Genomic DNA, 14971 nt, shown 5'->3' with positions numbered 1-14971 from the left:
TGTGTTGTTTTCCACGATACATTTGACAGGCAATTCCCCCAAGCAGCCATGGAAGTGGAATTTGTGGTATGTGGAATGGCTGCCGTTGCCTTTGAGATCTGCGTCCCATCTATGTGGTATGTAGAGTTTGAGGAGCCGTCTGTAATATTTTTCAGGGTGTTTGACTAAACAGTAGCTTGCAAAGCGGATAAGGGCCGGTTTTCCGCGGGTCCACTTCTGGATGAACGCATGTCGTTAAGGAGAGGAATGACATTGGGCCCATCAATTTGGTGCGAATAAACGACCCTGTATTCAGAGGCAAACTCAGCAAGGCACATGCCTTGGAACTGTGGAGATACAGGTCTGTTAAGATATTTCTCCGGCAATCCTGACATCCAAATGTCCTCTTCGTTTGGATCCATGTTGATGAGTCTACTCATGGGGTGGCTCATCTTCACACCATCTTCGTCCGTATTGATGAAAACAACGTCCCGGGAGCACTTCTTCAGAGGCATGCTGCAGGTGCGGACGACAGACTCCTGAGCACTTACCTCTCTGTGCTTTGAATAAGCCTGCATGATTTGCTTCATCTCGTCCGTTTCATTGGTGTTGGATTTCTTCACCTCCTTGATGACCAACTTAAGGAACTCAGCTCATTTCGTGCTCCGCTTTGGTCAAGTAGGACATCATGTACATGATGCAAGCATATTCATCAAGTACATACTGAATGTCCATGTTAGCATTCCACGCTCGCAGCAAGTCGGGGTTATAACCATTAAGCCAGCAGTCCTGTGGCAAACACCTCATGTACACCACCATGCCACAAGTAAGGTCTGTAACATACTTCTCGTACTCCTTGAGCGCCATCTTGCATGCCTTAAGAAGCTGGGACAAGTCCTGAAAAGAGGCTTTTTGGTCCAAGAGCAAATCCCTGATTGGCTTCACCTTTGCCTTTGCCTCTTTCTGTACTTTTAAGAAGGCCTGGGATTTGACCTCTTTCTTGGTCCCAGGTTTTTTTCCTTTCGCTTTTTCATCAGCTGGTTTTTTATCTGCCGGTTTTTCATCTGCCAATTCAAAAATGTCCAACACAGTGGGGTCTGTGATGATCGTCTCATCCATCGGCAGTATGGGGAAACCAAATCTGCACTCGACTCCTTTGCAACAAGATTTGGAGTGGTTCCTGCTGTGGATCTGAACCTCAACGATTTTGTGGAGCTCTAGGTCCACTGTCTCCTCCGGCATCTGACAAGATATGTACCGATCCATGAATTTAATGACCTCCTTTTCACCGGCGTCCGAAATGACAGGGGCATCTTTCACCCATACCAGCGTGTGCATGTGTGGACTTCCTCTGGCTTGAAATTCCACACGATAAAATAAATTGACCACAGGGCCAATGGGCTCCGTTGGCGACAGTATGAGCTCATTCATGAGTGCTTCCACTCTTTTTTCAAACACCGTCATCACCGTGACAGGATTGCTGTGGAGAATTTCACACTTGGCTTTCCAGTCCAGTTCAGGGAAGTCTCCTTGTTCCCCCTGTTGAGCTTTAATGATATCGATCACTTCGGGCCATCTCATCTCGGCGGCAGAAAAGGTCAAGAAGTCCTTGTCATTAATTAGTTGCTCCATCTCTTCCTTGTCTTGGAGCATTTTGTTGGAAACTCTTGGATTTCCCTTTCCTGGATTGAATGGACATGCTGTTGGTGGCCAAGTGCGTTTCTGTGACAAACTGTGCAAAGAACAGGTACGAGTGGTCCTTGGCAAACCTGGTATCCACCGAGAAGAGTCTTGTGTTGAAATACTTACTCTGGGACAGTTTAACCTCTCTTTCTTCATCCAGTGCATTTTTCCCATCGGGGAACTGCACCGGAAAGGCCAAACTCTCATGTTGGCACGGCAAAGAAGCTGACAGGCTTATTTCCCTGGGCAGGGGCAATACTGAATACCCCATTCCCATAGGAGAGGTACTCCTGTGCATGCATGTATCCAGGGCCAGTCCGGGTCGAAGTGACTACTGTTCCAGGAGGACTATGGGGATGGGAACTGTTCCAGGAGGACTATGGGAACTGTTCCAGGAGGACTATGGGAACTGTTCCAGGACTATGGGGGATGGGAACTTTTTGTCGTCAATGTAGACTGACTGAAAATGAGGAGTGATGACATCCCTCATATCTCGAGAATATTGATCAGCTTTAGAACTCTGCCTATCAGAGCTCTCAGAACCAGGTATATTCCACCACAAGAAAAGAATGTTAAAGGAGTTTCATTATCTTAACTGTTTGATTATTCTGAGCCAAAAATCCTGAGAACCATTGATTCATTTAGATGTGTCTCATGGTGCAGCACTAGCTTATGTGCCAGGGCTCGGTCCAGACAGCCCCGGCCCCATTTAAAGCCTGCCTCCCCTGCTGCCTGTCTCTGTGCTTAGCCTGCTGACCCTGCGACCAGAACCTGTCTAAGCAGAGTTCATGGGTGAATGGAATATCTCATGTATTGTTGCTTTATTTATTTAATTTTAATACCTGGTACGATTGTTTTTATAATGCTTTCATAATAAAACCGTTAGAAATACTTGCACTCTACATATGGACACTGCATATAAGTACGAAAAGCAGATTATTTTAACTTCATGTCTTTTAGCTTGATCTGTCATCGTTCAATGTACTTTCCTGGTTATTGCCAAGATATGTGACCAAATGATTAAAATTCTTCTCTGTGAAACGAATGGAAAGTGGCAATACTTTAATACAGGTACAACATTTTTAGACTTTATTGATTAGCCTACCTTTTTTTAAAAGCATTGTATCAATTGAAATTTGTTTTCTTTGGCTTTCCATCCCCAACATCTGAAGAGAAACACCCGATTTGACTGTTATCAGCCCATTGAATGAGGTGTTATCAGTACACTTTAGTCCCATAAGTATGGGCTAGTAGGGGCCTATTAACCTACTAGTAGGTTAAGGAGGTTTTTATCAGCCATTTGTTTCAGTGATCCCTTGTTTTTGTAGCCCAGTAGTGTTGTGTAAAGTTAATCCAACCTGTTACAGTACAGTATATGCTTGGTATGTCTCAGCCAATCAGGGGGCTGGTTGTTACTATGTAGGGACTCTGAAAATTGAGTAGCCTGAAACAAGCCTTATGTGTGGAAAAACAGGGGAAATCAAACATATTTCACACATCACTTCCTTAACTGTCACATTTCTCACATCTCTGTACATATGGTAACATGTTTCTAGCTCAATTCTTGGTAATCAGCACAGGTTGATTGCTCAACAACAACACAGGACAAAAGCATATGCCACTTTTTTCTGCTTTTTATTTTTGCAAGTAGGAAAATAGTATTTCTGGTAATGAATACAAAATATATATATACACACAGGCTGATTGCTCAACAAGATACATAGCCATGACCAAGAGATAAAGAGAGAACTGATTGGTGATTTAGTGGACACAGGTCTGGATGTCGGTCATTAGAAGCTGTCTGGGGAGGCTAAGACACAAAGCCATACTTCAACATGTCAGCCCGCATGTTTGCTTTAAAGGAGCAATGTGTAAGATTGTAGGTTAAAATATCCAAAAATAACCTAGAAACAGCAAGATAATGAGAGGAAATAAGTGCAGTCATGTCGCAAAAATGATGACTATGACTATGCAGAGACACCAATCAAGTTAGCGTGCTAAAAAATGAGCTTCCGTCCATTCAGCCTCGTAATACCAGGTTCTGCCAGGTGTGGCGGTAGCGAGCAGCATTGTGGGCTCACTACAACATGATGAAACAAAGAGGCCACTTGGTTTGTGGCCGAACTTGAACTTGTCAGTCATGTAGGTATTGCACCACCACAACCACCCGGAACAGGGAAAAAGTCTCATTCGGAAGCGAAGAAAGAATAGATGAAACAGGGCTAAAACCAGAGTAAATATTGACAGTGCTCTCCCCCGTTGGAGACAGTTCCTGGAGAGCAAAGGCGAGAAGTTTAATATGGAACTTGCAACATTTCTTTTAGATTGGCAAGTAAGCCACTGTTATTTTTGTAGTAAGTGAAGTAAGTAAGTGAAATTGCAATGGTGTTAATTCAATGGCAAATGTATTGATTTCGACCATGCCCCGCTTGCATTGACATGTTACATTGACATGACTCAGAATTGCAACCGCAAAAAGAAAAGTGCAACTGAGAAAGATGATTGTAGCCTTGGTTAGTTTAGGATTTCTTGGTTTCAGATACTTTATTTTGATTCTCAGCTTTTGGGTTTTGATTCCAATACATTTGATGTTGAATTGATATCACATAATTGAAGAGAAGGAATGTACATTTTCTCTTTTCTTACAGCTACATTTGAAGGATACTTTTTGTGGGATACTTTTGGCTTTATATTACACATTGCTCCTTTAAGCAGGTTTCTACAAAAGGAGGTGAAGCAAGTACGGTTACCAAGCATTTTTCCTCCAGCCTCAGTACACCAACAGTGTCTTTTATTTTCTTATTCATTTTTTTAAGAGAAGCGTCCACACACCGCTCTTAATAGTAGTAGTAGTTGTTATAGTAGTAGTAGTAGCAGTAGATCTTTGCCCCTGCCTTGGGTCCTAGTATGCTCCTACCTAAATAGATGGAGAGCGCTGAATATGTAGAGCAACTATGTCAATCAGTGTCTCGTTGGCACTGTTCCCTGAACCACTGCTCCACATCTCCCCCTACAGCTGAGCAGAACAACACACCACCATAAGGGGGGTGTTTTTACAGAAAAGCTGGAATAACACAATGCTGCAAGACTAATATATAATCATGGTTATGATCCAACTGTCCGCTACATAAAGAAGTGCCCCATATTTGAGCTCATCCAAAAAGAAAACTGTTGCTTGAGCTTAAGTCAAGAATGCCAGTAACCTGTAGTAAGTGTCAGCTGGTTAAACACAGACAATGAAGTTAGACAAGGCTTTATGCGTTCAGATATACAGCTTCTTCTTGTCAAGCACTGGTTAAGTTAGCAAGAGCCTAAGTATTTAACCAAAGTGATAACTGAAACGGCACTACCTCGAACAGTTTAATTCTCTGCAATGAAACTAATTTCAGTTCAATGCAAAAATACTTTCTTAATCCCCAAACGGAAATCAATTGGCCAAAATTTTCCTCAAATGTACTGCAGCTATGCTTGAAGCCTCCAGCGTTGGGCCGACAAATTGCGTAAGCTGTAACCCAAAACTTTAGAGTCAGCTATGTTATACGTGCAGTTCTGTTACTACGAATCATCACTGCAACAAATTGGTCCAGTGGTAGCATTTCTCCTCTTCATCTTCGTATTTTCTGCTACCTCTTCTTTGTTATTTTCAAGTTGAGTAAGATTGCTGCAAGACCAGTAAAAATTGCTGATGCCCAACATTCATTATCTCCAGCTCACTTAATAAATGCGTTATTTGATCCATCTGAGCTACAGTATATATAGGAGGCAAAGAAACAGAAGGACACTGCATTGCAAACTACATTTCTGCAGTAAAGAACCTGCACTTAGCACTGTAATTACAGAGCAACACAACAATGAACTAGTATAAATTTCAACAATGGCATTTTTCCTACAGACAAGCTACTTCTGTAGCTCCTACACAAAAGTATTAACCGGGCTTAATTTTTGAATGGACCAAGTAGGACTCCAAATCCCAGACTACAATCTGACCTTCTGACTGATCACACTAAAAATCAGGTTCATATTATCTTAAGACTTCTCTTGAAACATCCACATATAGCGTAATGCGCTGCTTAAAGATAATCAGATAAAAAAAACAAGGATATAGCTATGTAAAGGCAACAAACTGTACATGGGTCATATGTGCATTCAGTACAATTCATATTGAGAAATGAATAGATGTTAGCTGCCCTTTAGCTGTTTAAACTACAAGGTCTTCTTTCTGCTACAACCAAAATAATAATACATCTAGTAAGTGCCACTGTAAATAAGAAAGAGCTGTGTTGTACATAACTTTTGCACCTTTGGGTGTGATGTCTATAGTTTTCCAGGCCAAATAATTTGGTTTCACAATGATTTTCAAAGTACAAGGAGCATATAAACAGTCATGCACCATTCATTTCCATTTCCTCACAGGATCAGAAGAATGATATATATGGTTTGGTAACACCCAGTTAAAAATCACATTTGAATACAGGCATATACAATAATATGATCATAATATGAGCAGAACAACAGGATCAAGATAAGTTTTGTTATGAGAAAAAAAGGCATTGATAAAGAGGCTAGGATGTACACATACTGAGAAAAGGCGTACAGGTGCAAGTGAGGCATATCATAATTCGATATATGTAATGAAGGCCAGCACTGAATGCATAACAAAATTAACAAAAAAAGGTTTCTCTCAGATTTGCCAAATTTTAAGCTGAGCCTCTGTATGTAGATTGTGCATCATTCCAACAAATTCCTTTTTCTGGGAAGATGTTACGCATGAGAGACTGCTACCACACAATTATATTGATCATGTCCTTCCAGGATTTGAAATTAGAACACATCATATTAATGAACTGAAAGTCTTATGTGCACCTGAATCCCCGGCAGAAGTAAAGGAGAAATTCCATGCCGACAAACAATTCCATTAACCTAATGGTTAACGTCCCACTTACCACAGCACCTGGGAGAGTTTGGCTTGGGAAGTTGCAGTGTGGGCACTGGTTGCAAAACAAGTGAAAGCTGATGCTGGATTCACACTAAAAGCGTCAAAAATCTTGCCGACGCCTGTCGATGCCTGTCAACGCCTGCAGTGGGCGGGGCTTTAAAGCTGCGATGCAGAACTGGAGGGAACAAAGTGCATATAGCCTACACATATATAAGCGTGCACATCTCCAGTTTCCTATTTCACCATGGATCAAACTTTGGGACACCTTCTTTATATTTTGGCGTTGTTTCCGCGTAGATAAGAGTGAGTTTGATGCTCCTTAACAAGGTTGGTCCTGGATCAACAGCAACTATCAGAGCCGTTGGTCCCGGTGAAGCTGCAGTCTGTCTGCGGTGATCACTGATACACCGGGTCGGAGCGGATTTGGTCATATTGTTTAAACTGTGTTTTGTGATTAATAAGCACGGTTTTTAATTATTTTGCGTTGGATGGATGTAGCAAATAAAATCGTTCGGACCATCCAGCTCCTAAACCATCAGTTACGTGTTTCACATGTAATCGCAGTTCAGGTAAAAACGGCAGTCAAATCAACAAAAATGTCAGTTTGCTGGATGAAATATATTAATTCCTGATAAAATAAGTTTGTTAGTGCACAGCTATGCTCATGTATGCATGTGAGTAAGTATAAGTTTCTGTGTACACGAAAGTACAATCTGGGATTGAGGCTTCGGGAATCCGAGTCTGTGATTGGACGCTGCCTCGGCGTCGCCGCTGCTCATTTTCATAAAGTTGAGATTTCTCAACTTCATGTTGACGCTCTGGACGCCTCCAATGCGCTGTTCCCGATGCCTCCAACGCCTCCGTGGCCTCCTACGCCTCTTGCAGCGCGCTTTCATAGAAAATGAATGGCAGACGGACACCTATGGACGCCTGTGCTGCTTTTGGTGTGAATCCAGGGTAAGAAGTCAACTTTTACTTAAGCTTTTCTTAAATGCATGTCAGTTCAGTTGGGACACGATAATGAAAGGATGAGGGTGAAAAAAAACAGCCAGCTTTCGAAAATCGTGTACATTCATTTAGAAAATAAATGCACACTTGCAAGCAACAACAGTCCAAAGAGAGTCAACCCTAGCTACCTGAGTCAGGGCCCACTCAGGCAGCTGTGGGGCTGCAATCTTGTTTTAGGCCAGCTTGATTTGTTACATGGTGTCTCTGATAATCCTGCCGGGCTTGGCGCTACGGTGGACTTTTGTGTGTTTAGATAAATGGTCACTGCGTGCAAACTTCTTCTCGCAAAATAAGCACTCATATGGCTTGATGCCTGAGTGAGAGCGCCGGTGACGAGACAGCTCGTCGGATCTGGAGAACCTGTCGAGACAGCAGAAGGATGTGGTTAAAAAACAAACTAGTTGTGTGTAAGATATTTCATAGTTTATGAAACAGTAAAGCTTTAGTTTGTTTTTGTTTGGTTGTTTTTTTTTGGAGGAGGGAACAACATGAATCTGTATGCATAACTTGCTATCCAAGGTCACAGGGGTCTGCAAGAAAGCATCATAGCTGTCTTCGGGCAAAAAGCAGCAGCAAGGGTCACGCATAGGCCATCAACCACACACACTTAAGGCTGGATTATGGTTCTGCGTTAAATCCACGGCGAGCGTGCGCCGCAGGTTGCGACGCAATGAGCCCCCCACGGCGCACGCTTCGCCGTGCCTGGCATGTACCTCCCAAAAATTGTAACTACGTGTCAAGAGGCCGCAGACCCAACGCAGACCGAGAGGGCTGTGATTGGTTCGCTTGGTAGCAACGCATTTCGGGTTCGTGTGTGTGTGTGATTCTATTTTTTTTTGTTTTTTTTGTACAATAGTTGTCCTTATCTATTTGATTCATAATCGGATAAAGTCGGATAAACCATTCAGGAAAAGAACGCACCCCCCTAGCGCTCGCGGGGGTTATTGCACCGCGGCGTCAGAGTACCCGGAGGAAATGCATTCAAGCAGGGGACGTTAAAACTCCAAAACCAATGCAGATGCCCCTGCTGGAATTCAAACCAGGAACCCTCTTGCTGTGAGGCAACAATTGTTTGCTTGTTCTAACACACCCGATTCAAATTAATGGACCACCTCTCTCAGTTGGCATCAGGGTATGCATATATCTCTCAATAATCCTTTAATTTGGGCCAAGTGTGCAAGAGCAGGGAAACATCTAAAACATGCAGGGCAGGGGCCCTCAAGGACCAAACTGAGAAACACCGGTTTATATCTTTCCTAGGATGCTTTCATGTTCACTCTATAAAAAAAATCTGAACACAGCTGTTCCAGACTACCTCCAAATGTGCACTGTGTGACCAGATCTGAAACTTTCTTGGAACGTGTTCAGACCTTGCATTAGCATGCACGACTTGTGATTGGACTTCTTAGGATGCATTTTAATGCGAGGGGTTGAACGACGTGAGCTCCTGTCACAAGCGGACACGGTGTAATGAAAGGTGGGAACACACGTAGCCTTTCCCACCTAGGATGCGTTGTAATACCTGGTATCAACAGTCATTCAAGTGACAGTCCAAGATAACAATCCACAATGACAGACGCTGACAATGACATTTGTTATGCAAGTAACTGTGTCACTTTTTGTAACTCTTTATATGTCAGCTGAGTAATTCTACTGGTGTGAAATTACGGAAGCTTTAACCTACTGAAAGGTTCCCAGATATCAGACTAGAGCCTGATGTCTGGGAATTAGTTCTGGTATTTACTAGAGTAAAAAACAACATTTATTTTAAATTAAAACAAAAATTTAAGCAAAGTTAATCAACAAAAGTAAATAGACATTTTTATCATAGGCTTGGAAATGGTATTTAGAAAACAAATTAATTAAAGTGGACTAAATTAATGAAAGACAGACAGATAAACTTTGATAAAAAAAACAACATTTCTAGCCATTCAAGCTTGCAATAAACTACAAGATCCTATGACTTATTGGTAACACTATCACCCAGGTCAGTTTCAGTGAAGTTGAAAAACCCTCAAAACTTGATCTTTAACTACATTTCAAGCATGACCTGTTAGGGCCCGATTTACTAAGATCCTAAATAAAGAGTACTAAATTGCGTGTGCACTGAAAAAGTTTGCGCGTGCTGTTGTTGCGTGGTTTGCGGGTGATCAACTAAGATTGCGTGCGCAATTGATAACAGGTGCAAACAGCAGTATTTAAATGAGGTGTTGCGTGTCTTACGGTTTGCGAGCGCAAACTCTGCGCCATGGAGAGTCTGGATGGAATGCACAGTCACAAGTCACAAGCGCAAAATGAAATTTGACGAGTTGGAGTTAGAGATATTAGTGGAAGAGGCAAATAAACACATTCATGAACATTCACATTCACACACAAACACATTCATGCAAAGAAATTTAAACATTACCAAAAGAAACGCAATATCGGAGAAAACCTGCGATAGAATAAATGCAGTTGGTAACACAAAAAACGGAAAAACGTCTGGTTTTTCATATTTCAATTTTAGGCACAGATCAAAAATACGAAATAGAAAAACGGGCCACAGGACTGAATTTGATTTTAATATTGAATTGGTCGGGTTTGCGTGACCCGGCGGTGCTCTGCATGATCTGAGGAGAAAAAGACATCGGCTATATCAGACGCAGAGCTGGAGAGCGCTTTGATTCATCTATTTATGAGTTAGGTTTTTATTCAGATGTCCACAGTATATTGCAAATATTATATATTATATAGCAAACACTGACAGTAAATGTGTGACAGACTGGACCATCATATGGCCGAAAGAAGAGAAGTGTTCAGAACAGCGCACAGAGCGCACACTAAAGGCTGATTTATGGTTCCGCGTCGCACCAACGCAGAACCGACGGCGTAGGGTACGCGGCGACGCACACCGCACCGCAACCCTATACGCGGTTGGCTACGCCGTCGATTTAACGTGGAACCATAATTCAGGCGAAGCTGCAGTCTGTCTGCGCTGATCACAGACACAGCGGGTCGGAGCGGATTTGGTCATGATGTTTAACGTGTGTTTTGTGATTAATAAGCACGTTCAATAAGATAAGTAATCAATAAAATACAAAGTTTTGGCACAAAGGCTTGGCCTGCTTGTGGGCGAGTGGAGGGGGGCACATTAAAAGAAGGTGGCAAGATATAAGGCGAAGAACTAAAGAAAAAGTGGCCTTTAATAAAACTTGTGCAACCATTTTTAAAATAGCATGCAGCAGAATAAAGACTCTCTCTCTGCGTATTCTTTGATTTTGGTTGTCGCCTCCTTGCCACAATAACAGCAGCAGCAGATTAGCACCTTCCTTTCGAACGTATTAAATACAGACGCAATCACAATACGCGCAATTACTTTAAGGCTTGGTAAATCTCATTGCGTGTGGTAAATGGAGCAATTTACATCTTCCCCTCCCAGTATTTAGGATTTCTGCCGGGTACGCCCCATATTGATTATTCATCAGGGCAAAAGTACTAACTGAATTGCGTGTGCAATTTTGCGCATTTCAGAGACGCAGTCATCTTTGCACGCTGTTAGTAGATCAGCTCGCACATTGGTTTGCGGGTGCTGTCAAGTTTGCACAGGTTTTTACGCACGCAAACCTTTAGTAAATCAGGCCCTTAGTGCTTTCACAGTATGCAGGATTCCACATACCTCCAGCCACATTCTGGCCAGCTACATGTGTAGGGTTTCTCTCCCGTATGCCGACGGAAGTGAGCTTTGAGATGACTGCTTTTGGTGTACATCTTCCCACAGCCTGGGTGGGAGCACTTGTGGACCCTCTCTGTTGGCAGCACTTTGGTCACCCGAGGGGCCACTGCTTTTAGGAGACAGTTGGCCTGCCCCTCAACTCCCGTCATAGTCATGATTTCTAAAGTTTTCGTAGTTATAGGCAGGGGAGCAATCTTCACGTACTTCTGATCGGCTGACTTGTTATCTCTGTTATTCAATGATATCAAAGTGGCGGTTGGCGAGGAAGAGACCTGGGGGGCCAGGAACATAAGATTTTGTGCTGTAGTACCCTGAAGGCCCATGACCAGATGAGTAAGCAGAACGCCACTTTGGGCTCCTGCAAAGGAGCCTGCTGAAGCCTGAGACTGGGCCATGGGTAAAGGCTGGAGCTGGAGAACCAGTGGAGCTTCAAGAAGCATTGGCGGCATTAAGCTTGGAAGAGAGGGGCTCCAGTGGCCAGAAAGGGAAGGGTCAGCTCGACCAGTGCTGTTTTTCTCTTTCTTTCGGCAGTCTGGGCTGGAAGTGCAAACGACTGCTCTAGAGTCTGAGTCACTTACAGTTTCTGTGGAAGTAACTGGGGGCCCAGAGGACAACAGAGCATCAAATAAGCCACTCGTCAGAGGGGAGGCGTCCTCCTTCGATGTCAATAATTCTTCCTTCACCAGTTGCATCTTTTCCCTCAGGAACTCCTCTATGTCCTCCAGAGTGGGAGAAAATGGGGAGGAGGGATCGAAAGGTACTTCTGGCAGCTTAGGTTCCTGACAGGCTGCCCCCCCTTCTCCTGCTGCACCGAGAAAAATGTGAAGATGTGCACCTTCATTTTCATCCTCTTCCTCTTCCTCTTCGTCTTCTTCTTCCCCAGCGCTAGGCTGCTGCTCCCCTGCCTGAGAGGCGTTGCAAGAGGCTGAAGTGGGGTCTTTGCTGAGGACACCATCTCCAACTGTTACTGCCCCCCACAGCTCACTGCTAATACTGTCCCTAAACAGGTCAGTCTCCACACTTAGTGTTATGTTGCTGAGAGACACCATTGATCCAGGCCAAATGTTGTAGAAGGCGTGTTGGGAAAACTATCCAGGAGAGGAGTCACGAAACCCTGCAGAGACAGTGAGATTGGATTATCCATAGTTGCACACAAAATTTTATGTAAATGTTTTTTAAAACACAATATTGCAGGGGGAAAACTTTTACTATTTTATCATTAGACAATGTGTCAGGGTGACTGCAATTGTTTTTTTTTTTTTTTACATTTTCTCTGAACCACAGTAAACAGCATATTATGGTCTGACAGGAAAAAATTTGTGTTTTGAATTGTCTTCATGAATTGTCTTTATTTTCGACAAGTACAAGTTATTTTACAAAACAAAATGAAAAAGTAAAATAAACATTGCTTTTGCCGAAAAGGTGTAGGCTGAAGTCGTAGCTTATAGTGCCTACCTTTTTTCTCTCGTTATCAGCTTAAATCAGAAACATTAGCATTAAACCATGGAAACAATGCATGAAGAAGACAAAAATAAATAAGACAAAATATAAAATTTACATTTCACATTGTTGGAACTATTGTAAATAAATAATAAGTTATCATGCTTGCTATTAACAGAACATATGATGACTGGCTTACGCCTGTGACACACTGATAAAACAATGCTGTGTTTAAGTGATTATAAGTACTGCACAAGAAGTTTCCGGATATCAGCATAGAGCAGATATCTGCAGAGAAGAGGAAACTTCTTGTTGCTAAACAAATGAGAACAAGAACGAATCAATGCCTGACTCAATACCTGAATCCGCTGACTGTGACCACTCCTTTCCCCTCCCTTTAGGGGCGCAGTTAGCTATGTAATCTAGGGTACACCCAGAGTTAATAAAAAGCAAGGAAGCAGCAGAGACAAATCAGAGTATGTTGGAGATCTTACAAATCTCGACTGCTCTCCTTGCAAGTAAATTCTAACCGTTTTGTGTCTTTCTTTGTCTCCAGAGAGTTTGATGTTACAAATGTTACGTGCCTGAACCTAACATTTAATTGGTCCTTCGAGCCGGATGTCAATATTATCTGACGGTTCCAGCGGTTTGACGCGAACGCGGTGGACAAGACCTTGGCCAAGGCAGAGACCCTTTTGACGGGACCAACTTCGGTTGACCGCTGGAGCCCGAGGATTGACGACATTCCGATAGCAGGAGAGCTAGACACAACACAGGGTAAGTCAGTTTTATTTTATAATAATACAGTGATAGCGAAGACCAGTTAAATTCCGTGTGGGAGGACGGACTCCCCTGGCATAGAATAAGGAAATAAGTGCACACAAAAAAAAAAAAAAAAAGGGGGGTTGTGAATGAATGAATGAAAGGGGTAATATTTCAATGGAAATATTCCCATACTAAAAAGTGAGGACGCAGGTTGGGTCTGAGTGGATACAAAGGCACGAAGTCTCCACCTATAAACGGTACAAGTGAGACTTACCACTCAGATTTTTTACCAAACTCGTCTCACGTAAATAAAACATAAACCAGTGTTAGGTCACCCTAGGTGACGCCAACCCACTGGTCCAAAAGAAGAAGAAGAAAAAAAAAAAATGGGAAACGGGTCAAGTAAAAACTTCGAGAGTAAATTAAAGTCAAACGACTGGAAATGTATAGAAAAGACAGACCCCAAACAGGTTAAATACCTGCAGATATCGGTGGAAAAGTTTGGTTACGACGGAGAATTAAATTCCCACAAGTTAACGAAACTTGGTGACAGGATAATTAAAGAAAGCAATGGAAGTGAAACATGGAAAAAGAAATATGGATATGAGTGTGTTCAGTATTGGAAAGATGTGGCCCACCGCCGGGAAAACGGAGAACGTAAAGCAAAAAAGAAAAAGCAAGAAGAAATAGAAAGAGCGAAGGCAAGTGAAGAAAGAGAAAAGGAAGTTTTATATTACAAAGCCGAAGATGATCGTACCTGGACCAAGGACGAGTTTAGGAAAGCTTTAGAGGGGGTGCCCGCACCCAAGGAAGACCCAGAAGGGTATGTTGAGCAGATGGAGGCTCTAAGGAAGTCTTATAATTTAAATGGTTTTGAATGCCAAACCATTGTCATGATATCAACAGGGCCTGATTGGTATCATGTTAAAGGAAGTTGGAACCCCACGAATCACCAGGGACAACCCAAACCCCACGATAATCAGCAGCTGAAGACTGATTTCACAAGCTTATTAGAGCGAGTCTGCAAACGGTATAAGAGGCGCGCAGATTACACCGAGATTGGAAGAATTAAACAAGAAGATGATGAATCGTTCGACGATTACAGAATCCGAATGGAAAAAGCTTTTAGGCGCCACAGTGGCATTACTTACGATGAGCAGCCGGATGGGGCTTATCAACAACAGCTAAAAAACGCGCTCCATGACGGATCTAGAACTCACGTTAAGAAATGGGTAGAGAAACACTTAGTCGGCCTCGGGGGGAAAACATTAAGTGAATACATAGATAACGCTATCCACGCTGATAGAATTACAAAAGGGAAAAAACAAGCCGCGGACACGTTTTTGGCAGAAGGAGGGCAGGCGGAAATTTACTATCAGGGAGGATATCGCGGTAGAAGCGGACATCGCGGTAAGGGAGGACACCGCGGAAAAGAACATCGGGGCAGA

The 14971-nt window shown here is 42.8% G+C and overlaps 1 protein-coding gene across 1 annotated transcript in view; it reads right to left on the bottom strand.

The window, feature by feature from the left end:
• Positions 1-3310: 3310 nt before the first annotated feature.
• Positions 3311-14971, bottom strand: part of si:ch211-117k10.3 (Krueppel-like factor 15) — a 50417-nt gene continuing 38756 nt past the window's right edge. The window contains exons 2-3 of the mRNA XM_061728206.1: positions 11262-12432; positions 3311-7966 (exon numbers count right to left, since the gene is read on the bottom strand). Of these exons, the coding sequence (XP_061584190.1) occupies positions 7798-7966; positions 11262-12367 (1275 nt within the window). The 5' untranslated portion in view covers positions 12368-12432 and the 3' untranslated portion in view covers positions 3311-7797. The remainder of the gene's footprint in view (positions 7967-11261; positions 12433-14971) is intronic.

This window comes from Cololabis saira, chromosome 8 (assembly GCF_033807715.1).
Source record: "Cololabis saira isolate AMF1-May2022 chromosome 8, fColSai1.1, whole genome shotgun sequence".
Classification (NCBI taxonomy): domain Eukaryota; kingdom Metazoa; phylum Chordata; class Actinopteri; order Beloniformes; family Belonidae; genus Cololabis; species Cololabis saira.
The sequence above is the reverse complement of the archived record's forward strand: the minus strand, read 5'-3'. Positions and strand labels throughout refer to the sequence as shown.